This window comes from Lissotriton helveticus, chromosome 5_1, assembly GCF_964261635.1.
Source record: "Lissotriton helveticus chromosome 5_1, aLisHel1.1, whole genome shotgun sequence".
In the NCBI taxonomy this organism is placed as follows: Eukaryota; Metazoa; Chordata; class Amphibia; order Caudata; family Salamandridae; genus Lissotriton; species Lissotriton helveticus.
The window spans coordinates 1,229,696,092-1,229,723,367 of NC_136065.1; the positions used below are offsets into that span (position 1 = coordinate 1,229,696,092).

A 27,276-nucleotide genomic window follows, 5' to 3' on the forward strand; every position below is an offset into this window, starting at 1 on the left:
ATGCAGCTCACTCTGATTTTCAGATAGAGCAGCGCAGTTTCGGTGCGAACTGGCCCGTTTGCGTTAACGAAGAGACCAAAAACTTGATATCATGAGCTCTAGAGCCACACAAAGGCTCTAGGACCTGAGAAGCACCTCTTAGGGGTTGGGAACCCCCTCAGGACTGGTCCAGAGCCTGTTATGTCCCTTAGGCTCAGATCAGGAGGTCAGCAGACTAGCCCTTTGAGTCACTCTGGGGTTCTGGGTTCAAGATGAAGTTTTAGGTCCAGTTTTCCTTCGATAGGCAAGAGAGTACCAGGCAGCAGGTCAGCATAGCAGGGCAGTAGCTCCTTCAGAGGAGGAGTCAAGCAGAGTGGCAGTCCTTCAGCAGCATAGCAGTTCTTCCTGGCAGACTATCTACAGGTCCAGAAGTGTACTGAAGAGGTGGTATCTGAGGCCACCTATTTATACCTTGGTGCCCTGGTTCTGGAAGATGGGAGAAGTTTTTAGACAGTGTCTTTGAAGTGCATGGAGTTCCCTACCTCCCCTGCCTTATTTCCAAGCTGGCTGCAATAATAATGTCAGGTCATTTAGGCCCTTTGTGTGAAGTCAAAGCATAGCCTGTTCAGTTGCTGGGGCTATACTCAGCTCCACCCCAATCATTTCAGCAGATGGCCCATCCAGGCACAACTAATCCATCTATTGTGTGACTGGAAGGAATCATTTTCAAAATTGTAATGTGAAATTCAAGTTTACCATGAGTGAGTTCTTTTAATTTTGATTCCAGAGACACCAAAGATGAACTGGCAAAAATATTTTCACTTGGAAATTACACTTATCAAATGGAGTTCTTCCTCCCCGGGCACAAGGGCAGCAGGCAGCACAGCACAGCAGGGCAAAAGCTCCTTCAGAGTAGCAGTCCAGCAGAGTGGCAGTTATTTAGCAGCATAGCATTACTTCTTCCTGGCAGAATATCCACAGGTCCAGAAGTGTACTGAAGAGATGGTAGCTGAGGTCACCTATATATACCATGTTGCCCTGGTTCTGGAAGGTGAGAGAAGCTTCTAGACAGTGTCCCTGAAGTTCAAGGAATTTCCTATCCCCTCGCCCTACCTCCAAACTGGCTTCAGTAACAATGTGGGGTTGTTTAGGCCATTTGTGTGAAGGCAGGCAGGCTACAGGTACAAAAGTGCTAAGAGCCTGAAAAAGCCAACTTTTTTAAAGTGTCATTTTCAAAATTGTAATGAAAAACCTGAGTTTACCATAAGCTAGGAATTGAAATTGTGACTCCAAAGACACCAAACATGAACTGGCTATCTCTTCCCATTTGAAAATTACACAAAATGTAATAGGGTAGTAGGTTGAAGTGCAGATGTTACATGAAGTGGGTATTCGTATCAGTGGTAGTTTTTTATTTGAGGGTATCTTTGTGGATGATGGCAAGATCTCCACCAGGCATGTCTAGGTTGTCTGCCATGCAACTTTGTATCGTGCTGGGACGTGCTGGGATGGCCACAGCTATGTCAGGAGCTGAGGCGGGGTTCATCTAGGTTTCTGTTAGGTGGTCCGGAGAGATGTTGTTCGGGAGGGCCCAGATTTTGAGTGAGCGGGTGTTTAGGAGCATGCATGTGCAGGTGTGCTGAGGGACCAGTGTGGTGCTGGGTGGGATGAGGTAAGGAGCTGGTGATGCAGAAGTCGGAGTGAGACGGTGTATGGAGCCGGGTTGCTGAATGAGAAGTGACATTGGGGGCTGGAAAAGCATCATACTGTGCTGTGTGTTGCAGGACCACAGCAGCACTTGGAGGTGTGTCCAGGGTTGAGTGAGTGGAGAGTTGCTGAGGAGTAGTGGCGGATGGTGATTTGACCAGGAGTTGTGGCACTGGGCATGGTTCAGGTGCAGGCAGGCGTAGATATGCTTGCCTTTTGCACACCAATGACTTGTGTCCCCTGCACGATAGTACAGTGGCTGTCATTAAGCAGGTCCGGGGAGGCGGTAGAAGTGCAGGGAGTGGTGGGTGGGGCTAAGGGAAGAGGCATGGACGGGGCTGGGAATAGGGCATGGGAAGAAGTTATGGGAAGAAGACTCAGGAGAACAGGTAAAGAGCGGGGACAGGAGGTATAAAAACACTGGAGGCGTTGGAAACAGAGAGGGCACAGGTACAGAAGCACAAGAGAGATGCAAAATAAGGTGGGAGCAAAAAGGTCAAAGAGTGTGAATGAAGAGGGGAAAGGAAAGGAAAGGAAAGGAAAGGAAAGGAAAGGAAAGGAAAGGAAAGGTGCAAAAGCAAGGTAAAAGGTCAAATTGTGAGATAAAGGAAACAAAGTAAAAGCAAAGAGGCAACAGCAAGGCAAAAGGTCACAGAGTTCAACATCAGAATTAGAAGGACCTGTGTTGGAGGGATGAGAAAGACCAGAGCCAGAAGGGCCATTATAGAGGAACCAGGTTGCAGATGGAGAAAAACAGGGTTCTACAAGCAAACTAGGACACCAGGAGGACTAGTAGACTTAGGCTGAAGCAGGAGGACTGGGTCACTAGGAGGGCTAGGGAAACCAATGTCATTGGGTTCAGCACTTGAAGACCCAATGTATGAGGACCAGACAAAGGAGTGCCAGAACTAAGACCGGAACTTCATGGAATATGAGAACCGTGAGCAGAAGGAGGGTTAGGAATAGGCAAACTAGGGCACTAATTATGCCATTGAAGCAGGACTTAGGATGAGGGGAATGGACCAGCAGCCTGTGAAACAGGAATAGGTTCAGAAGTACATGGGAATGACAAACAGACACACCAAGAAGTACACGGTCAAAAAGTTCTAAGGCTAGATAAATTGGAGGTCTGGGAACAACATAACTAGAATAAACTAGGAAGATGGTTGGTGGGTCAGGACAAGTTAATGCAGAACCATGAGGGCAAGGAGCAGGAGAATTATGGTCAGGAGGATTTTTACCAGGTTGCAGAGGACCGTGAAGATCAGGACCTGTAGGCCAATGGCCAATATTACCAGGAAACCAGGTTGAACAGGACAAGGTCACCTACAAACCAGAGCAAGGAGGACTGGAAACAGGGCTAAGAGGGCTATGCATATTAGGACCTACGGTAACAGGGCTCAGATCACGAGGTGTGCGCAGAACAATCATTAAGGGTAGCAGAACCAGGGTGAGGAGGATTAGATGTTAGAATGCTACCTAGAATCTGAAAGACCAAGAGAACAGGACAGTAGCGGCTAGGAGGACCAGGAACAAAATTAAAGGGCTTAGGAGGTCCCGAGCAAGGAAAACCTGGATCAAGAGGGAGAGGATCAAGAGCTGCAGTAACAGTAGGACTAAGAACAAGTAACATATCAAGGATGACCAGGACAACCCAAACCAGGAGAAGACAAGGGACCTGAGAGCCCAGATCAACCAGGACCTGTGGTACCAGGGGTAGGAGGGTTAGGGTGAGGAGAATCAGGACCAGGTGACCGGGGCCACGAGGACTAGAAAGGAAAAGAGCCAAATGGGTAAAGATTGGTGAACCAGGATGGGCTAGGATGGCAAAATGCAAGGTTTATGATAACAAGCACACTAGGACAAACAGTACCAGGATCACCAGAACCAAGGCTATGATGATTGGTGAACCCAGTCCATGAGAAGAAATCAAACTTCAAGTTCAAGGAACAAATGGATCAGGTCCAATAGGCACATAATCTTCAGAAAGGACAAGGACTATGAAAAACAAAAACAACCAGAGCAAGGAGGAGTGTCAGTTGGTGTAGAAGCAGGAAGATAAGGACCAGATTCAAGAAGGCTAGGAATATTAGGAGAATGAGGATTATGGCCACTTGAGCCACAGGATCAGAATGAGCAAGAAAGATGAGGGGTTGGTACCAAGGTTACCAGTGACCAGAGCCAAGAGGCCCAGGACCAGAGGAAGGAGAATTAAAAGAATGATCACTAAGAGAACCAGGAACAGGCCCAGGAGTGCATGGGAGTACCAAGTGGAGCATTAAAAACAGGACCTGGTGTTAGCAGGACTAGTCTGTAGAAGGTCAAGAGAACCAGAACTGCCAGAGCCAGGAAGACTAAGGGGTATGGACCTGGATATCCAGGAGGACCAGGATCAAAATAATGAGGCTCATAAGGACCATGGCAAAGTACACCAGGACCAAGAGGGCCCAAGCCATTGGGTGCAGTGCCAGATTGACCGTGAGAACAAGGCAGCGGGGCAGGAGGACCAGGGTGATCCAAACCAGAAAGACAATGTCTAAGAGGGCATGGCCTGAGAGGACCAGGAAACAAGAGGCCTGGAAGACCATGGGGACCAGCAGGACCAGGAAGTGCGGTACTACAAATCAGATGAGCAGGGTGAGCAAGATCAGAATGATGAGATCAAGGGGGCGAGGGTCATAAGGCTCAGGAAGGAAGAGGTAGAGCTAGGAGAAGGGGGACTGGAAGGAGTAGAATGGCCATGAGGACCAGAACCAAGAGGATTAGGCATACAGAGACCCAAACAAGGAAGACCAGAAACAAAAGGATATAGTCTAGTCGGCAATCCAGAAAGAAAATACAGTCTGTGAGGACCAGGAATAGGAAGACCAGTGATAAGCAAACCAGACTGAGAGTGAGGAACACTAGGAGAACAGGGGCGGGAGAATCGGAAGGAGATGGCAAAGCAACCAGAGCCAGTAGGATAACATCTAAGAGGAAACAGAGGTGCAGGAGCATCAGGACCTGGCACAGCAGGAGGGGGAGGAAAAGGAGGATCAGGACAAAGAAGGCCAGAATGACCAAGCTGGCTGGCTAAGAACAGGATGACCTGAACAAGGAGGATCAGGACCATGTAGAAAATTAATGCAGAATTGGAATAACAGGGAGAAGGAGGACCAGGGCCAAGAGTATCATGACAAGTTTGAGGAGGATCAGGAGAAGTAGTTAGGGCAGTAGCAGGTAGACCAGAACCATTAAGACTATTGACCAGATTGTGGAGTATTTGCTGGACTAGAAGGACCAAAATAAACAGAACCAGGAAGTGCGCTGAGAGGACCAGAGGGGTCACAAACAAGGATAAGAGGACCTGAAGTAACAATTGGTGCATGGGGAAACCAGAAAGTGTGGGCGCCGGACCAGGGCAGTGTGGATCAAGGTGGAGCAGGATAACCTGAGCAACAAGGGCCAATGGGAATAGACCAGGACCAAAATGAACAGGCCCAGCCCAAGAAGACCTGATAAGGAGGACAAGAAATGGTGGATGAAGTACCAGGTGGACCACAGAAACAAGGACTGGGGCAAGGAGAATCAGGACAACCCAACCCAGGAAGACTAGGAATGCAAGTTCTAGGAGAACCCAGTCACCAGGGTTAGGTGGAGAAGGGCCCAGCAAAATCAGGGTGAGGATCGGCAGTACCAGGATCAGGAAGCCTAGAAAGGGCCAATACAAGGAATGGCCAGAGCCGGGCCAAGAACACTAGATTCAGGAAACCAACACTGGGGGACCAGAACTGGTTGGACCAGAGTTGCAGTCAGGATCGGAGGACCAAACCAACTCCAAATAGGGCAAATTGGAAAAGGACCAGGAGGAGGACCAGCACCAGAAGGCACAGTAGGACCTGGAGCAGGAGAACAGCCATGTAATTCTATGCCACATCTACCTGGCTATCCCTTTTGTTAAGGGTTCTTATTTATGCTGTCAACCCCCAGACACTTTCATCTTTTTCAGCCCACATATAGAGCTTGTGCGTATTTGCTGAAATGTCAGAGCTTGTAAACAAAATATAAATACAGCGATAGCACAGGGAACCAATTCCAACAGTGATAGCTTTGCAAAAAGAACAACTGATGGACAGAATGCAGAACAATGTCATACATTCACCCCAGTTCAGAGATATGGGCCTAAATCCCTTGTTTATTGCTCCCCATGCCATTCCAGTTTGAAACTAGCCATATGCAAATCAGTCTTGACCCTGTGCCCAAAGTTAACAGTCAAGCCCAAACTACCAAGCAAGGTCCTTTCCTAGGACTCTTGTTTACGGTCCTGGGAGGACATGGCTTGGCAGTTTGGGATTGACTGTTCCCACGAGGCACAGGGTCAAGACTGATTTGCATAGGGCCAAGTCTAAACTGGGTTGGCATGGTGAGCAAAAGAATGATGGATTTAACCCAGATCTCTTGACTGGGGGTGAATGTTTTGATTTGTTCTACATGCCGTCCATCAATTGTGTGTCTTTTGCTTTCTCGCCTTAAGTGCGCCAGGTATGCCCAGACATGGGTCCCCCGCTCACTGTGCCACTGAATTCAAGCGATTCTGGCTGATGAGGGGTGAAACCCTGAAACCGGTCCTAGAATGCTTGTTTCTGGTCCGGGGAGGACTGGACTATTCCCATGAAGCACAGTGTCAAGACTGATTTGCATATAGCCAAGTCTAAACTAGGGTGGGATGGTGACCAAAAGGATGATAGATTTAACCCAGATCTCTTGGCTGGAGGCAAATGTTTTAATTTGTTCTGCATTCCTTCCAACAATTGTGTGTCCTTTGCTTTCTCTCCTTAAGTGCGCTTGGTATGACCAGGTGTGGGTCCCAGGTTCACTGTGCTACTGGATTCAAGCTATCCTGGCTGATGAGGGGTGAAATCCCGAAACCGGTCCTACGATGCTTGTTTCCAGTCCAGGGAGGACATGGCTTGGCAGTTTGGACTGGACTCTTCCCATGAGGCACAGGGTCAAGACTGATTTGCATATGGCCAAGTGTAAACTGGGTGGCATGATGAGCAAAAGAATGATGGCTTTAACTCAGATGTCTAGACTGGGGGTGAATGTTTTGATTTGTTCTGCTTTCCGTCCATCATTTGTATGTCTTTAACAGTGATAGCTTTAGCACCAAACAAGTGGTCTGTGATATTCAAATGGCTAGATGAAAAGTGGTGGAGCTACAGATGTGGGATATGTGTTACTAAGGCTAGTAAATAGGTAACGAGTCTCAAGGCTGGTAGAATCGTTTATGTGACTCACAGACCTTTGAGTTGATTTTCCATGTGTGTGTGCATGTGCGGTTGATATGTAGCAAGTGTGTAATAGTGTGTAGTAAAACTGTGAATAATGAAATTCTAAGTGCTTAGACCAGTGTCATTCATTTTGCATGATGAAGAGTAGATACAGCTTCTCTAGGCAGCAGAAATGTACTGACTGCATCTCTTGGACTGGAGACCCAGAAATTGAAGTGAGGGAGGGAGATGGACAGAAGGCTACCCACAGAAATCTTGTGAGATCTACATTAACAAAGGGCTGCTGATTAGATCTTCCTGAATAACGACATAGGGTAGATGTTAGCAGTGAGGAGTAAGTGAGAGGTTTCTCTTGTTAAAGGTCACAAAGTTGCTAATCAGGGCAGACCCTTTAGTATGTGCCTGATGGCTGCTCCGGAACGCTGAAGACAACCTGATGCTGAGATCTCACACTTCATTGTGTCCTTGTTTTGAATACTCCTGCCTTGAGTCAGCACTATTGCTACTGCTGTGATCACCTTGCACAAAAGCTGTGTCTAAGCTAAAGCAGACAGTGACATTTTAAAAAGAATCACTCCAAATCAGTTCTGAAACCTCAAGAGTGGATCCACATCCCCTGTTTGAAAAAAAGTATAAAGTGGAACTGCGAAATGATCAATCTGCAGGTCATAAGAATGGAAGTAACACAATGTCTCTGTTTATTCGGCTTCCTATTTCTCAAAATATTTGTAATGAAGTCAAAAATGTTCTTCTGCGTTTTTGATGCCTATATGACTTTCAGTGATTTTCTGGGAGTACTCATTCATATTCCAATGACATTCTGCTCAATTGATTATAGTCTATTTCCTTTACTTGTGGCTCCTCAATGGCATGACAGAGTGGGGGTAGTCAGAGGACGGACGCTCCAACGCCAACCCAATTTAGTTTAAAGCCTGGATGTGAGGAGCAGGGGAAAATATAATGACCCCCAATACTCTGGGAGAAATCTCCAGGTTGAGAGGGACATTAGATGGTTTGTTTTTTCAAAAAGAAACTCCCACTTCCGGAGTTTATGTTTGAAAAAAAAACGAAATTGAAAAGTTTGATTGCCAGCCATCTTGTTTGAAGCTATTTCCTGTTAAACTTTTCCTGCATAGGCAGGAGCGTTCATGAATTCAGTTGCTTTCAGTATCAAGAGTTTTCCACCGGCCCGGTGAACAACTCTAAATTGGCTGGCGAAGACTTCTAAGGATGGTAGAAGTATTGTCCTCCGCCATCATGACAGAGTTAACTTGGTCCCCCAAACTCTAAGTTAGGCCCCTAGTTTTTCTTCCTGCCATCAATTAGATTGTAATGAAGCCTCTCAATTATATTATGTTGATGACTTCTAATGGCGATGTATGCAATAGTTTCTATTTTCATAAGATTTCCCTAAATATCAGGTGGCATTATGTTACTGGGATACATTTCCAGTTCTGGCCTTTGTTTACAAATCATTGTTTTTAGGTGTTTTATTGTGATATTTTAATTGATCTGAACAAGAATTAATGATTCCAAAATGCACATATTTGCAGCATAAAAAGAGGTGTTCTGATAACATGGAGCTATTTGGTAATCCTATATCTGCCCTCGTACATTCTCATGGCTTTGCGAGTAACAGTGAGTATATAACTGTGAAAGAGTAAACAGCTGCGACTAGTCTTGCAAAGGTTCTAATCATCTTTATCATTAGCCATGTCTGCAGGTAAACTTAAAGGAGTCGGAGCATGTGTGAAGCACGAGACAGCTCCTTAAAGAACCTCTTACATTGCTGTGTCTTGGCCCATGGTGCAATCGAGTAGCATTCTGTGCCATGTTGGTAAAATAACTTGGAAAGAGTCAAACATTTGGTACCTTTAGACCTCTAAGTAGTGGGAGGCATAACTTGTATAGTTTGCAAAAAGTATATGCTTTTCTTGTAACCACTTTTGCAAATAAATTAATAATACATTAGGACCCTAAGTTTCATAAACAGATGGATGCCAATGAAGTTCAATTCTTGATTGCAGTTCTACCTTCTGTGAGTACTTGTTGAAATCTGCATGAGGCATAAAAAACGAAATATGAGCTGTTTAGATAGCAACTGGGTAAATAGTGTAGTTCATTTTCTATATGCATGGCTACTGGTCAAGTTGTGCACACTATCTACTGATAGCCAGCTACCAGGTAAATATTTACATTTCTTTTCAAATTATTTGCAAGGTCACCAGCAATTCAGTAAATCATTTCTGCTATTTAGCCATTTTCCTGGAAAATATTGAAGTTTCTTTTCTTCTTGCAAGCTACTGGTCAAATATTATAAAATGTCTCAGCCACATAAATAATTAAGTTGAATTTGCGGTTTGCATGGCCGCTGTACTTATTGTACACGTTTTGTGTTTTGAGAGTAGCTGGCTTTTTTTGTGTGCTTGAATACTGCCTAATAAATACAAAACTAAAACTTCAGCTATGTAGCCAGTGGCCAGGAAAATAGTGAAATTACCTTAAGGGGGTTTATCTCCGCTTTTTTGGCTTTAAAAGCCAAGAAAGCGGAGATAAAATTATCTCCCTATTACCTAGCTGTCGCTAACACCAGTTAGCGACAGCTAGTAGGAGATAGCGACCATCTTTGGCCCCACTATGCATGTCAATGATATTTATCACTAATGACATGCAAAGTGGGCGTGCCAAGATGTTAGCGACTGGAAACAGTCGCTAACATCGCTATCTCCTATTACCAACTTTTGGAGATATTCGCGCTAAGCGCGAATATCTCCAAAAACTAACACCTGCCCTGAGCAGTTCTTAGCCATGTTATCCAATGGGAGGTGGATAACATGGCTAAGAGCATTAGCTCGGTAATGCATGAATATCGCTGACTTTTCAGCGATATTCATGGATTGCGGCCGTTTTTTATCGCATTTGCGATCAACCTTGATAATAGCAAGGTTTATCTGCAATAATTTCTGACGATGCTTAGCGTTAAAAAAGTCGTTGCTAAGCATCGTTAGCGATAAATATCGCTTAACGTTGGTAATATGCCCCCTTGTTATTTGCACAGCTGCTGGCCGAACAGTGACCAGGTAACTAGTGACTTTTTTCAGCAATTTGCATGCCCGTCAGTTGAGCAGTGCAAAATCTCACCAGCAACAGGGTAAATAGTAACTTTTTCTGCTGTTTGCATGGCTGCCAGCCAAACAGTGCATAATCTCTCCTATTTAGCCATCGGTCATGTAAATATTGAAGGGTTTCTGCTATTTGCACGGCCGCTGGCCATACAGTGCAGAACCTCAAATCTCTACTATTTAACCAGCAGCCGGGTGAATAGTAACGTTTTTCTACTATTTGCACAACCGCTGGCCAAACAGTAATGATACTCTAACATGTAGCCAGTGACTGGGTAAATAGTGAAGGTTTACTGCTTTATGCACGGCCACTTCTGAACAGTCTAGAATCTCTGCTTTTTAGCCAGCAGCTTGGTAATAGTGATATTTCTCTGCTATTTGCATGGCTGCTAGCCACTCAGAGCAGAATCGCTATTATGTAGCTAGCAGCCAGGCACAAAGTAAAGATTCTCTGCTATTTTCAAATATTTTCTACCAATTAGAATGTGGCAGCTGGATACGTAGCCTCTACCTTGGGTAAATGTTATTTATACATTCAAATAAATAAATATATAAGCTTAATAGACTGTAAGATTTGGCCCATTTAGAATGGACTTTTTGAGAATGGTTACAGAATCCAGGCAGTTCTGCTTATACAGTCTGAAGCCTGACAAATAAATGTTTAATTGGAATATGATTTTAATCAATGGTCTCCTCCATCTCATAAGGTATTTGTTTGTGTTCACAGGTGAAACAACAACCACCCCGCTAACGGAAACTGTTACTGGTAGGTCTGATTTTTCTAACTTTCTTCCAGTCAGTGCTTTAATTATTCTAACTCTTGTGAGCAGTTGACCATGCAATAGACAACAACATGAATTCCAATAGCCTAGACGTTACTATATCACCTTTGCTTCTCTCTTGATTCTTATTACCTCTGACAATCTTTGCTCAAACAAAAGCTTCTACATTCTGTAAAACTACCTTTGTGGAATCCTTCCTATGTAGGATTGCATCATTGACCTGAAATGTTAACAATACTATCATAATGTAGATGTTAACATTAGGTCAATTAACCAACAACATATTTCACATGACACTGTTCTTTCCTGAGAACTAAGACCTATCAATGTACATCAACTGGTGCAAAAATAGTCCCACTGTACAGAGGAGCTGTGGGCTAGGGGGTTACATTGCACCATATGTTCTTCACTTAAAAATGTGTTTTATCCTAGACCTTGTCCAACTTCACTGGAGCTGAAGTGAAGTTCAGCTGGCCATGAAAAAGGCTGGCTTTTCTGATACAGGGTATCTCTAGTCTGTGCCAGGAATTTCTGAGATGCCAAGCAGCACCTCCTTAACCCTCGCTCAGATATAAATTGTGGGTAGGAGTAGGTAGGTAAAACAGTAGACAGATGGAAAACTGCAGCTTGAGGCAGTGTGTGGGACTCTAGAGTGGCAGGCATGGGCCAGCTGTGTCACACAACTGCTCAACGATGCATACTACAAAACTTTGTAACATTATCCACATGTACCATTGCAATATAGTGTAAAGAACTGAAGCCCTTGACTGCAATTCAATTCAGGGAAATGTATTAAGTGCATGGATACCCGATGGGCTTGCCAGCACGGGAAATGTTAAGGTTAGATAAGGAGTCCTAGTCATATAGGTAAGTTTTCAGTTGTTATCTAAAACTGAGAAGGTTGTTATTTGATCTGAGGGAGAGAGGCAAAGTGTTCCGAAGATTAGTAAAATCAAATCAAAGGAACACCCTCCACATCTGGCCTTTTTTACCCCAGGGATGCAGAGCTAGTGTAGGATGGTTGATCTGATGTAAGGGCCAATCTTGTTTTTTGCGTGATGAGTTATACACAATGTTTTGAAATTAATCCTCTTGCTTATTGGTAGCCAGTGCAAAGTGGTGAGTGCTGTGGAAGCAGACTGAGACTTGGGAATACCCAAGTGGATCCGGGTCACAATATTTTTAATTACTTCCATTCTTTTATTGACTGAGAGTCGACTCCCTTGTTAGCTATATAACATATATATATATACTGTCGGATGTATGACATTACAACGCATGCTTTTACCACGCATGCCTTTACATCGCAGTTTTTACAACGCATGCTGTTACAACGCATAGCGCTTAGGGGTGCTGGATAGTTAATAGTTTAATTTACTATTCCAACTCCAGTCCCCGTGGATAGTAGGGAAGGTGTTGGATAGTAATTTAAAACTATTCCCTATCCTAGAGCGCCCCCCCAGTGCAATGCGTTGTAATGGTTTTTGTTGTAAAACATGCGTTGTAAAAGCACTGCGTGGTAAAAGTTGCGTGGTAAAGGATGTTTCCCATACTGTCTTGCTAGCAAGCTATGTACATACTTTCCCTCTTTATTGCTTCTCTTCAGGTAGATGTAGCTGTACATAAAATGCTGTAGTAACCCAAAAAGTGATGGTGCAATACTTAACTTAATCTGGTAATTACTCAGGTCAAAACTCAGTCCATCTGCAAATCAGTACATCAGTTCCACCAATAGATACAGATCCTTATGATTTTTGTTTGCTTTCCTTGTAGAACAATCCCCTGATGAAGGGCGCTTTGACCGCCCGAAATGCATTGGGCAAATAAGTTTCGGTGAACATTGTATGTTGGAATACACATTGGATCATCCAGAGATTGGATATTGAAAGAAGATTGCAGATCATGATAACAATGATCATTAAAACTGTTATGGAAGATCTATGGGTTGAACCTTTTGATTTGAACAGTTGAGACGATTAGAAGCATCTGTGTTTCATTGAAAGCTGTGCTCAGAGGGCCAACCTCAATTGCTGAGGTTGCAGCGCAGTAGTCTTCATTTATTTCGCTGTTGGGAAGCAGACAGCGATACCTCTTTAGCACGCTACAAATTGAGTACATTGCATAACTTTTATCATTCAAGAGGCTGTGCGGGTCCCATCGCATATTGGTATCAAATGTTTATTAGAACCAGAAGTGAACAAAGAGGCCAGGGTGTAGTGGGGAGTGGGTCTTCCTGGCAGGATGACTGGAGAGGACCTGTGCCCGTCTGATTACACTTCAAGGGTACCTGCCCAAGCACACACAAAGGAACCTGACACCAAACCTGCCCTATTCTAAAAGGGGAGATCAAGAGGAAAAATAAACCAGGACACACTCCACTCAATATTATGAATATACAGAAACCTGGTTATAAATTACATATATAAATCAAAGTTATTAGGCAGTCACACCATTTCTTTCTGGGTGAGACAGGGTTTGATATATAATTATATCATATATCGCCCATATGTGTCTTTTATATGAAAAAAACATCAAAACGGGACAGTAGCCCAAAAGACTTTGACAAGTGTACAGGTCCAAAAAGTGAAGTGAATTAAGGAAGTGCCTCCCATAAGCAATTCCAGGGGAGTAGCTGACAGGCACTCACCAGTTAACTCATCATTGGCACTTTCCTGGCACAAAATGGAAGCAAAAACCAACTCCCAATTAAGTGTAGCTGAGACAAAGCAATGTGTCAAAATGAAGTTGTGTTAATCCAAAGACTGAAGACCCCCATTACACACAAGGAGGCCAATTGTGCTACTCCTACACCATTAAAACAAAGTTACGGTGACACAAAACGATTATCTTTAATTTTCATTGTGTCCGTACTCATTTAAAACAACTGTGTCATGTTTAGACCATTTTAACCTGAACGCCCAACATGTTTCATTGCCTATACTTTGTTGCAATTGCATCAGGGCACGGGGACCAGGAAGCTGCCAGGTGGAGTCCTACCAGCAAGCAACCGATAAATTCGCAAAAGACCTGAAATCTCTAAGCTGCTGGGCCCGGTGTCAGTGTCTACCTTGCAAGGATGATAGAAGGAGTGCCAAAACGTTTCAAACACTCACCCCTAGTCAAATTAAATTCATAGTTCTTTTGTTCACCGTGCCACCCCAGTTTGGACCCAGCCATGTGGGTATCAGCCTTGACTCTGCTCCTCGTGGGAACAGTCCAGCTCAAACTGCCAGGCCAGGTCCTCCCTGGGTCTGAAAACAAGCATCCTTGGACGGGTTCCAGGGTATCACACCATATCAGCCAGTTTAGCTTGAATCCAGTGGTACAGCGTGAAAGGGTCCCATGTCAGAAGAAGGACTGCCCTGTTGTCTGAAGAAGCAAGATTTAACATGCTTGTCTTGAACACAGGACCACAAACGTGGCCAGTTGGAATACCTCTGGTTTGAGGTACAGGAGCACAACTGAGCTTCCAGGGATCTTTCCTGCTTTTTGGCTGATCACACACTACTGGTCTGACCTGGTCCTATCTGCAGGCTTCTTTGTGAGTGAGTCTTTACCCCCAAGTTCTGTTACCAAGGTCCTGGTCACTTGGCTGGAGTTAGAGTGTACTTCTCCCTTACTATCTAAATATTTCACTAGATCTGACACAGAGCCGCATAGAGCAATTCAGAATCTCGCATTACAGCACCACACAGCTCCTGACGGGCGCCTTCACTGGATCCAATGATGCAGTACAACTCAAAGCGACACAGAGCCTTGCTTTGTAGCACTGCAAAGCTCCTGAAAGATGGCTTCAACCGATGTAATGCAGAGACTTGCATCGCAGCACCACACACCTCCTGCACCAAGGAAAGAAAGTACAACTGCCAGCAGGCTGAATCTGGTCCTATACTCTGCCCGTACTCCATCACAGTTGTCCTGAACTTGTGACGTTGTCTCTGCCCGGTGCAACCATATACCTGCAGTTGGTGCTTCACACCTTTTGGCTCTATTGTGATCCTTAACTTTTAAAAACTCATAACTCTGTTTCTACTGATTGGATTTTTGCAATCCCAAGTTTAAACGTAATGGCTGTATGGGGATGACCTAAACAAATCAATGGCTTACAGAAGCTGACTCAAAAGCGTACTTTATAATGCACATTCAAATAAACAGGTGAAACATAATAACTGATTAATTGCAGTCTCCATCTGTACATTGGGTTGAGCTGTAGGATGCAGCATTGTTATTGGGATTGTTGGGATTATGTTCCCATACTAAGCATTCAGTGAAAAAAGAGAGTTTTGTCAGTGAACTGTTCTTATCCTTACGACCCATCTCCATAATTCCCATGTTTATGACGTTTTCCCGTTGGATCTTGCCAGAGTAGGTATCCTAGCACTTAATAGAAGCTAGGTTAAAAATCCTGAGAGTTTGTAGCTGTTCCTACTCTCAGGCCATGCCCAGTTCCAATATCTGTCAGCTCGGTCTTACTCCACCACACGGTAGGATGGATAGATCAGTCTTATATTCCTTTTGCCCATTACAGTTGACTGGTAGCAGTCCAGCTAATCACCAGGGGCATAGGTAAAGAGTGTCCACCCAAGATTTAAAAGTTGTCCAGTTCCCTGAATCTTCTCAACGATTTCTTGAAAAGTATCCGATGACCTCACTGGTCCAACTGACCTCCAAAACCAGGTGTGCAATGAAATGCCAGATGTGTCATAAGTAACAAAGGTACCTGTCTGCTTTTTGGCAACATGGTCATATCATTCTTGGGGAGGCTTGGACTGTGGATGGCCAGGGGGCACTGAAAAAAGTCTCACATTCTTTCATTTTTGGGGGCAGCAATCTGTACATTGTCTGTGGTCAACACAGCCACAGTAGTTAGTGAAGCTGTTAGACCTGTCAGCCCTAGGGTGGTCTTTCCCCGTTTTTTCGCCCTTGCCTTGTTTTTTCCACCCTCTTTTTCGTTGGACCTATGTCTCCGGGCGCCTTACCATTGCTAATCAGTGCTAAGGTGCAGGTGCTCTCTTCTCCTAACATGGCTGCCACAGGCCCCTGCTACTGCCTAGTGGTCTTTTTAGTAGCACCCTAGTAGTCAGGAGCTGGCTGGGCCCTTAAGATACTGTTGCCACCCCAGCCCACTTTTTCTGCCCATAGCTAGACTAGGGAAGCTCCTGGAACCTTCCTGAATAGGGGAGGGGTCTTCTTTTGCCACCTTAGAGAGTGGTCACCTGACCTGAGAATATTTAAAAGAAGGAGGGAAATCCTTTAGTTAGTTGGGGCATCACTGACCTGGGGGAACCTACGCAGGAGTCTTATGCAGTAGGGCCTAGGGGGGAACCTATACCACTGGGAGTGACTGGGCCTAGGCACTGCCTTCCAAGTAGAGTAAGGGGCTCTAACCAAACCCACTGACCTGGCCCAGAATGAGGGGAACCCAGGGACCCACCTGCAGTGATTTTCAGGAACCAGCCTGTCCTCCAGCCACAAACTCAAACCCCCTTACCACCTAATCCCCCAAGAAACTGCTTCACAAGGGCGCAGGAACCATCAAGCGCCAAGAAGAGCACCTGTTGGTAAGAAGGACTCCTGGGGATCAACCAGGTAACCAGCACTTACCACCTGCACTGTGTCCCTGCGCTGCCCTGCCTGGACTGAGTCTTTCCCCAAGCTGCCCTCTGCTCTGTCCTGCTCAAGCTGCCTGGCCCTGGACTACTGGAACTGCCCCTCCTAAGGTGCTGTCCCTGTTAGGTGCCGGACTGCCAAAGTGCTCCCCCGCTGTGTCCTCCCTAATCACTGGGGCTCTAGAGACTCTCCTCGTGCCCAAGGCGCTGTGAATCCCTGAGTGCTACCATTGCCCAGGACCTTCCTGCCCCTGAAAGCGCTGTGCCTGAAAGTGCTCCTGCTGGCACCCCTGCTGTGGCCCCCGTTGAAGCGTTACGCTCCCGTCGCACCGCTGCAGCCCGGGACGCCTTTGAACGCTGCTGTCAATCACCGCCGCAGCCCGGAACCATTCTGAGGGCCCGCCATCATCGCCCCGGCCCGGCGCTGGGCTGTTGAGGCCCCCACTGCTGCCCGCATCGACCCGGCGGCCCTCGGAGCCAGGAGAGGGCCGTCGCTTCTTGTTAGCACGCCGAGCTAGGCCCGAAGCTGCCACCACCCTCATCACGTGACGGGGCACCTGGCCGCATCATTGGCCGCGCCCCCGCCCTTGCTGCCCAGCTATTGGCCGCTGTGGCCGGGCCCCTCCTCGCCAGCCTACTGATTGGTTCCTGGGCCGCAGACATCACGGAAGGCCCGGGAACAGTGAGCAACACTGCCGGAGGTCTCAGAGGAGCTCGCGTGCCCCCTGATCTGCTGCAGGCCGGCAATACCTGCCAGGGGGGCACCTGAGAGAGAGCGAGCCCCCCCCTCCGGCCCATTACTTCCCTGCCAGCTGAAACCACCGCAAGGGCTCCCGCTGGAGCGGAAGAGACAGGTAATTCCCCCGGGGAGGAGGGCGGAAGGCCAGAGAGGAGAGCGGGCCCCCGAGGAGCGGAGAGGGAGCTCCGTGGCCGCCCCTCCCCGTGGGAGGAACTGTAGTTGGGCCCTGTTGGCCCTGAGTAACTGTGAAGACCCCCCTCAAGCTGAAGTGAGGGGGAGAAGTGTCAACGGGCCTACCAGCCCCCCTGAACTGGGCCAGAACATTGCTGAGGCCCTCAATACCTGTTGTTAAGAGAAGTTCACCCCTGACTAGGGGAATGTTACATGCTGAGTATACTATACTGTTTTCTTGCCCTGGTTTAGGCCAAAGCTCAGGATAGGCCCCAGAGGTTCCCATGTTGGATGATGTTGAAGATCTGTTTCATTGATCCTGCTGATATCCATGCTAATGCTAGGCCTAATGAAATGTTTACTCCTGCCTAATGAAAAGTGATGAATGCCTACAGTTATCTAATAAAATGTTCCCTCTGCTCCTTTAATGAAATATGGACTAATGAGTTAATGCTACATTGATTAATTGATTACCCTGAGTGATTTGCCAGCCCTAAATTTAATCTACATAAAAGTGTATTGATTTTAATAGACCAGCTGGTGTGGTGTCAGTTATTGTGTGCGTTTCCCGTCTCAGTGAGTGTGTGTGCTGTATAGTCAGTTTACACCTAAGCTTTTGGGTGCCTATCTGCTCGCGCCAAGCTACCCCGTGGAATTAGTGACTCGAGTTCTCACAGAAGCCTTAGTTGCAGGTTGTATGCCATAGTATGCCTAAACCAGTCCAAGCAAAATCGTCTGAATTCAAATTGGAGTCCTTGCGATTAGATGTGCTTATAGAGGTCTGCCAATCCTTAAATGCCTGATGCTGAAGATCTTTCCTTGGTCATAACGCGACCAGTTGGCAGGTGAATCTTAGTATTAAGAAACTAAAGGTGCTGTCAATGGGCAGAACATGTTTCCAATATATGACCACCCTGGATCCATCCTCCCTGTGAAGCTTTTACGCTGGGTTGTTAGAGAACGTCTGCACCACAAAATACATCCCAATGGCCCCTTTATGGCCAAAGATTTTGATTAGGATGCATGTGGGAGTTCCTGTTCCTTTCCTCTTTGTCCTGGACGGTCTCATTGCTTCCTTAATTCTTGAAAGCAGCTTCCTATGTCTAAGGTTCTTCAGGGTATTGGGCTATGGCCAAGTCCTGGATCAGCAGAAGAGGCACGTCCTCAGAGGCAACTGGAGGCCTGTTCAAATACTTTTTTTATGCTCCTTTGTTTTTTTCTGAATGCAGCATGTAATATAGGTAGTTGACTAATTCTAAGAGATTCATGACTTCCACAGTGTGCCCTCTGAGTCTCTGGGTGGTAACTGGAGTGCTGCAGTCATTGTGACATTCTTATGAATTCATAGAAATAGGATTAAGGGGTCTTCTTGTGTTTTCTTGTAATTTGCGTCACACATTGGATTCTCAGTATACTAATTTTATGCATCCAGCATAGACAACCAATAACTCGCAGCAAGTCTACTCATCAGTGGCGGTGGATGATGTTTTTCAAAACAAATGGTTACTTTAATTTTCAATGATTCAATACAGAATAAGGACTAAAGGTAATGCTCTCAAATTACGCAAAGTTAAAACAACTCTCAAAGATGGTAAATCACTTGATGGACAGAAAGAATTTAAAACAATAAAAAAACTGTTTTTACCGCATGGTTGGCAGAAATTTTTAAAACATCATGCATGCTACAACTGAGGATGAACAAGTTCAGAAAAGTGCAACATAAAATGTAAGTGTAGGAACTCGGTAAAAGTGAAAAGTTAGTGTTTCTTAATCTAATCGAGTACTGCTGTGGTGGGGTTTTGGGGATTGCAGGTCTGGATTATGAGCAAGCAGGGTTTGAGGAGTTGAATGTCTGAAACAGAAGAGACTTTCAAGTAGAGTTGTGTATCATTGGTATTTTTACGAACCTTGATGCTGTTTTCTGTGAGTAGACCGAAAAGTAATGGATAGAATGCTTGAATTAATCTGTGATAATTGCTCAGAGTCCCATTTCAGTCCATCGCTATTTTGCACACCATGTCACCTCAATTTGGACACATACATATGCAAATCAGTCATGAATCTGCTCCAATGGGAACCTGTCCTCCAATCTATCAACTCTTCAAAACTCTCAAGCATCCAAACATATATCCTCTGAGCAAATCTGAATTTGCAATTCAAACCATTGGCTATTGGACACTTATTTAGACCCTACCAGATGGGCTGATGCTTTTGTCAGGGGGTGAGTTATGAACTCAGCTGCCCCAGCGAAGCACTATCCTATTTACAGATCCTCCATACCTGGAGGGGATCTCTGTGCTGTTAAGTTTACCACTGGCAACATTTTTCTGAGAGAGGCTTTATTTGAAATGCCCATTAAACATTTTTATTGGTGGGAGAAAACAAACTCCCAAAGCAGGAGTTTGTATTCTCTGGGAACAAACAAACGGACCCAACACTAACTATCCTTGCCCCGGGTATGAGGAGCACTTATCATTTTCACTTCCAATCATGCTATTCATGGTAGACACAGGCTGTGCAAATGAATGACAGTCACCTGCTCTCAGAACAAAGGGGCACCCCACACTGACCCAGAGATCACAGGAGTTTTAGAGCCATTTAAATTCTTATTTGGATTGGATTGGTTCCCTGGTGAACGGACGGCTGGTGCAGAGTTTACAATCACTGTAGCACTTGTTATTAACTCGTATTTAATGGTTAGTTTTTTTTTATTGTTTTAGTCTCTGCTTCTTTGCAATGCCTCATAACTGTGACCCCTCCTGCTGGAGCCAGTCCCACATACTATTGTAAATATTTCAAACCCTTTACTTTCTCCAACAGGGGAATATCCTTTCGCTAGACTTGTTGATGGCTGGAGTCGCTGTGCCGGGAGTGTGGAATTGTACAATGATGGAGCCTGGCAACCAGCATGCACTTATCAGTGGGGAATGAGTGAAGCACAGACCTTATGCCACATGCTCAACTGTGGAGAGCCAATTTCTGCCCCAAGTGCCAATTGCCTTGAATATGGGGCGTGCCAGTCAAATTGTCCTAGCAACAACGGGTATGGTCTTACCTACAACCAATGCGAAGAAGCAGCAACCATCTGCGCAGGTATGCTCTCCTTGGAAGTCATGGACCTTCACAGACCAACAGAAACCTGAATGATGGAATTTATTGGCTGTAAATAAAAGTGTCAAGCTTTACGATATTGTGACTAATAGTGGTAGTAAAGCATGTTTATGCCCCCAGTTTCTTTAGGCAACTGTCCTTAGGTGTATGGAGGTATTTGTATAGGATCACACATCGTGTTCACGTGGGGAAGATAACATTAGAATTTAGGCAGCCAAGTATCAGGGTTGAAGATTTAAGCCATAGAACAGTCCCTTCTGACTGGACTGTTTCGCCCCCGTCAGGGTGCTAAAGGGGCATCATGAGGTGCTGCAGACTCTGCTAGTCTTGCAGAACACTTAATATATGACTATCCTAATTTTGAGTAACTTGCCATTCAGGAAGCAAACTTCTTTTCCAAATGCCATCGCACCTCTTAATCTAAGCCTAAAGAAACATTGCACAGCTTCTAGGATGGCTCTGGCATTGCTCCCCTATCCAGAGCTGTAATAAATATTGTATTCTCCATATTCCCATTGCTGAGCTATTGCGAAATCTAGATAAGGATCAATGTGGTTGCCCCCTCAACAGTTTGGTTAACATTAATCATCTAACACCCTTGTGGTTCCAGTGGGAAAGCCTTGCTACTGTGAGGCTAAGACAAGGCCTCTCAGGAGACCAGGCATGGCCTTACTGTTCAGTGGCGGGACATGCCCTGAGATGAAGAGGTTTGAAGAACCGGGTCAGAACCCAACGGCGCCAGGGGCACGCCCAAAATCTTCGGATTCACCTGTCTTGGTATACAGAGACACGGAATACTTCTGGATGGCGTCAAAGATCAAATGTATTAGCTGCAGCTAGTAAACAGAAATCCCAACAATACATCACAAAGTATATTCCTAGGAGACTGTTCAAATTACTAAGGCAAGACATCTCCTTTTATACACCATATTCTCAATATAAATGTACACCCACTGCGCAAAATTCTAACCAATAGGGCACATTTTCTAACTGAGTATCACATTAACAAAAACCCAATTTACAGTAACCCAACCCAAAAGTTAATTATTAGGAATGTCCTAAATTCAATCTTTGCAAGCCGGACAAATTTATAATTGAAAAGCACAGCCCATGTAATGTCAGAACATAAAGGAAACAGTAATAGATGCTGAACAAGATAAAACATGTGCAAGGAAACTAAAGGTTAACGAGGTCCTGAACAGTAAGTGGCAATCTTAGACAAGGATCAAACCAAGGGAAATTGGCTTTGCGAGGCCAGTTTCAGGTATAGAGGTCAGTTTCTCTGCAGTTCTTTCAGAGTCGAAAGAAACCTAGTTAATATATACATGAACTCAGAGGGCCAGGCCACTTGTTCGCTGGGCCTCTTTCACAGGCCTACGTGAGGGCAACAAAAAATGGAGTCAGGCTCGAGAATTACAGAACCTCAGCCCCTCCTTTTGCCATTACATAGGCAATAACCTAAACTCATGTTAATCTAAATCTAGGTCCATATCAATCTTCATTAGGTCATCTAAGGGTTGCTGTAGCATCATCCTATTATTCTCTACTCCTCTCGGGACAGGTCTCCTAACGCACATAGTAGTACAAAGACTACAAATGGCGGGACCACACTGGATGCAAAGACAACAAGAGAAAAGGATGGCCAAAACCATACCAAGGAATGTCAAAATCTTCCATCCCCATTTAGACAGTAATTCCCAAAACCATCCCGTCAATGACCAGTCTCCTTCGTCTACATGGATAGACTCAGAGATCTTATGCAACCTAGAGATGTCTTGGTACACTGTAGGGGCATTATCTGGTACGTAAATGCAACAACTAGATCCGATCAATTTGCATACTCCACCTCGATCTGCAAGTATGACGTCTAAAACCATACGATTTTGCAACGTCATAAGGCGGTCCGCTTGAAGCTCAGCTGTAACATTACTAAGAGCACCTGCTGTCTCGTTAATAGTAGCTTCAACAACGCGGACAAGCTGTCGAATATGCCTACTATTGCTCATAGGACCGCAAAAGGGCAGGAAATTCTTGAAGAAATCTCCTGCTTCTTGTCCTGCAGTATCTTCCTTATCGAAGACCCCTCTACCATATCTCGTTCTATGATAGTCCGGAGCCGTAGTATATGTAGGGAGAAGCAAAAACGCCACATAACATGTACCTGAAAAAACAGGTGGCAACCATGTATAGGCTCTGTTGTGACAAACAAAATATGTGCCTTTAGCTGGTACGAACGGTGGAGGAGTCTGGGATGAATAGACATAGGTGTGAACACACACACTCTTACCTAGCTGAGCTTTCGGATTTCGACCAGTGCCTTGCAAACAAAAATAACCTTGATGGGGCACAATCCAAATCGGGGGAGACCTTTTTCGTCTCTCCTTCTCAGTCAAGCTGGTACTATATCCGGTCAAAGTCCAACCAGCATAAGCCTGCATCTCATCCTTAGGGATAGCATTATATGCATCGATATCTCAGATCATATCTACTATTCCCTTTATCAAGGCACTATTGCTGGAGTTATCCTTAAGGGAACGTGAAGGGCGTATCTCATTTGCATAGATAAACATAGTCTGTAAAGCCCACACAGACCCATTAAAAGAAAAAGGCAAAACCAAATATCGCATACCCTTATCGGTCATATGCGGCATAAGACCACAGACCCAACAGTTAGTGGTATTCACTACTAACTGATGCTGATGCAACAACTGTATGAACAAGTTGTTGACAAATTCTGACCTCCTTGTCTGTTCATGTTCAGGCAACATATAGAACTGATGCAAAGAAACAGTAGTGTAAGAAAGCATAGGTTGGGAAGTGGGTGCAAACGTCTGTTGTGGAGCATAGACAATCCATCCCACATAAGCTATCGTCATACTTAAAAACATTAAAAAACATGATATTATAAAACATTTGCTACGTATCAATGTACAGAATTTCATTTTAAGGTCTATTTTCTCAACATCTCTCTCAGGTACAAAAGACTCCATCCTCTAACATGCTGCTCGCGGCAATTTTCCTTCTTCACTCAAGTGTCCGTCCAGGCGTCGTAGACAACCTAGAACCACAGACCTTTCTTCAATTCGCGGTTCACCCCTTTAGACTTATACAACGACCCTGCAGCTGAACCCGGATGGTGGTTCGAAAAAGCAAAAAGGAAAATAGTCTCTTGTCTGAGAGAGCACAAAACACAAAAAAATATTGCTTTATTTGTCCTTTTTTAGACCTCGGCCTTAAACTATAACGTTCTTTATTCGGCACAGTTTGATCCTGAAAAAGAATCTCCGGATGCGTGGTGTCCAGTCTCAAATGCGGCGGCACAGCTTCTTGCAAAATTTCATCATCCGCACGTTCCGACTGAGTCCATTTCAAACGAGCATCACTAAAAGGCACAAATCTCGGGACATTTTCAGTCTCAGATTCGACAACACCTTCCGGGACCCACTGATCATACGGTAAGGGCAGAGGTATCCTTTTTGTGTGGGTGGCATGCACCCAACTCTTTTTCCCGAAGACTTTCACAGCGGTCCTCGTTGCTAGTAGCACTTGATAAGGACCAGTCCACCTCGGCTGTAGGTTCTTGGACCTCTGGAAGTTCCTGGTCAGAATCCAGTCGCCAGGTTGGATCGCATGTCCCGCGTCAACAGAAGCTGAAGGTAAGGTATCATGAACCTGTTGGTGAAGAACACGCAATTTAGCAGTCAAATCATGTAAATAGTCAACCAACATAGGGTACTCAATATCGCTGTATTCTCTTGGCCTCGGCACACCCCAAACATTCGCCGGGCGTCCAAAAACAATCTCGTATGGGCTAAGTCCCACGCCAGAATGTATTGTCGTTCTTGTGGACAAAAGTGCCAATGGTAGAGCATCGGGCCATGTGAGACCAGAGCTCGCTTGTACCTTGGCCAACTTCAACTTTAACGTGCTGTTATAGCACTCGACCAGGCCTGCTGACTGGGGGTGATTCGCTGCGTGGAACTTCTGTCTAATTCCCAAACCCGCACACACTTTCTGCATAATCTGACCCACAAATTCACTTCCGTTATCACTCCAGACCATCCTCGGCAATCCATACTTCGGGAAAAACTCTTTGAGCAAAACCTTGGCTGTAGACAAGGCAGTATTATCCTTCAGGGGGTAGGCCTCTATCCATCTGGCAAAGGCAAAAACAACCACAAGGACATACTTCAAGTTATTGCATCTTTCCATATGAATATAGTCTATCTGCAACACCTCGAACGGATACGTTGGAGGAGCAAAATGACCAGCTGGAGTTGGGGTTCCCTTGCCAGGATTGTGCATCAAGCAAATCATGCAGTGTTTAACCAAATTCTCAGCACATTTGGGAATTCCACTATTCTGCCATACCGGAGCCAACAACTTGCATATCCCTTTTGAGCAGATGTGAGCCATCCCATGAGCCATAGTAACCACTGGAAGCACATACGCATCTGGCAACAACCATCGCCGATGCTCTGACAACTCAACCCAACAGCCTGTCGAATCCAACATTCCCGTACTCTCCACGTACTCAATTCTTTCTCAGTAGCTTCTGCCTGAAACATCTTCACACTTTCTATTGTATCTTCACACATTCCTCTTTCCACAACCCATCTGGCAGGACCTGCAACATACATTCGACTCGTCAAATCTCTCACTGTTTCTCTCGCTACTTCATCTGCAAACGCATTCCCTCGACCCACATCATCTGTAACCTTTTTATGCGCACTACACTTTACAATGGCGATTTGTGTTGGCAAAGTAAGCGATTCAAGAAGCTCACTCACTAATTGGCCATGCTGGATTTTCGTACCATGAGAAGTAAGAAATCCTCTTTCTTTCCACAATCGTCCAAAGCTATGAGCAACGCCAAACGCATACTGGCTATCAGTAAAAACATTCACTCTCTTTCCTTTGACAACACACACGCTCTAGTCAAGGCTATCAATCCAGCTGCCTGAGCTGAATACTGTGCAATACGCGCTGTTTCAACAATCGTGTGCAAAGTTGTGACAGCATATGCTGCAGTCGTCTCTCCATTCGGAAGCTTAAAGCATGAACCATCTACCCATAGGGTACCATCAGGGTTTGAAAGAGGAGTATCTTTCAAATCAATTCTACCCTTTGTTTCCTCCTCTGTCCTAAGAACACAATCATGCTGTTCTTGATCATCTGTCTCTACACAAATCGGCAACAATGTAGCTGGATTCAATGTGTTGCACCTCTTAATGTGCACATGACTAGCCAAAAGCGTCAACTCGTAACCTGACAGATGTGCACTAGTAAGATGCTGAGTCTTCGTCCTGTTTAATAAGGTATCCACTGCATGTGGGACCATCACAATCAATGTATTATCCAATACCAAACCAGCAGACTGTCGGATAGAAAAAGCTGCTGCTGCCGTAGCTCTTAGGCAACCAGGCAACGCCCTAGCTACCGGATCTAAAGTAGCCGAAAAATACGCACATGGGCGCTGCTTGTCTCCAAACTGTTGTGTCAACACTGACAACGCACACCTTCTCTCTCGTGCACATAAAGTGGAAAAGGTTTACTATAGTCAAGGGTACCCAACACCGGAGCAGAACCCAATGCATCACGTAATTCAGAAAAACTCTTCTGACATTCATCAGACCAAGGAAGAGGGTGTGGTGTATCTTTGAGAGTAAGTGCCAGAGAAGGTTTCGCTAGCAAAGAAAAGTTCAGGATCCATGCCGACAATACGAGGTGATACCCAAGAAAGCACGCACTTCTCTCTGTGTGGATGGTACAGTCATTTGGGCAATCGCTTGAATACGCTCTGGGTCAATCGTCTTCCCTCCTTCGATAAGAGATGACCTAAGTAGGTCACTTCTTGTCGACAATACGGCAACTTGGAAGGGGAAACTTTATGATGAAGGTCAGATAAATGTCGTAGCAAAGAAAGAGTAACCTCTTTACAAATCTCCTCATTATCAGCAGCCACTAGCAGATCATCAACGTACTGGATAAGAGTAGCACCAGAAGGCAACACAAGAGTATCGAGTTGAGTTTTTTTCAAAGCCTGACTATAAATGGAGGGACTCTCACAATAACCTTGAGGAGCTCTCCTAAACCGGAAGCTGCGGCCTCCTAAAGAGAAGCCGAAAATATCCCTACTTTCCTCAGTGATCGGAATACTGAAGAAAGCATTCTTCAGATCAATCACAGAAAACCAAGCAGCTGAGGCAGGGACCATAGTCAAATAAAGCAGTAATGTCCGGAACAACAGGAAACTGTGGCCCAACAATCTTATTGACCTCTCGAAGGTCGATCACAAATCGATACACAGGTGGCTGAGAAGAGTCAGTACGCTTAAGAATAGGCAGAACAGGACTGTTACACACATTACCTCTCGTTTCTTCAACCACAACTTTCTCAACCAAATCATAAATAATCGCTAAAAGAGCTCTTTCACCATCACTGGAGATTTTGTACTGAGGAATGCGTGGCAATTTAGCATTTGATTTAAGCGTAACAACGTAAGGTGGAATCTGCAAAAGACCAACATCATTAGGACCCGTAGCCCAAAGTGTATCAGGGAGAGAACGCAATTCCAGCGGCAGGCAATCCTTAGACAAATACAACGGAGAGATTAATTGTGGGTTTCTAACGCGCTAGAATCGACTCCCGAAGGAGTATCTCTGCGCTATAGACCGCTGGGGAACCCGTCCTGGTTTTCCTTGTGAGATGGTCCCTACTGGGTATCTCCAAGGTGAAACCAGGCATCCCCGGCGTATGTGTGGGGCCGTTGTGGAGATGAGGCAA

The 27,276-nt window shown here is 45.3% G+C and overlaps 1 protein-coding gene across 22 annotated transcripts in view; it reads left to right on the top strand.

Moving 5' to 3' along the window:
* LOC144755239 (scavenger receptor cysteine-rich domain-containing protein DMBT1-like) overlaps positions 1–27,276 on the top strand; it is a 593,569-nt gene that overhangs the window by 226,681 nt on the left and 339,612 nt on the right. For 17 of the 22 annotated variants that reach the window (XM_078643959.1, XM_078643958.1, XM_078643963.1 and 14 more), the window contains 2 exons: positions 10,806–10,844; positions 20,200–20,472. The exons of the other annotated variants lie outside the window; for them this stretch is intronic. In XM_078643959.1, the coding sequence (XP_078500085.1) occupies positions 10,806–10,844; positions 20,200–20,472 (312 nt within the window). The remainder of the gene's footprint in view (positions 1–10,805; positions 10,845–20,199; positions 20,473–27,276) is intronic. 22 annotated transcript variants of the gene reach the window in all.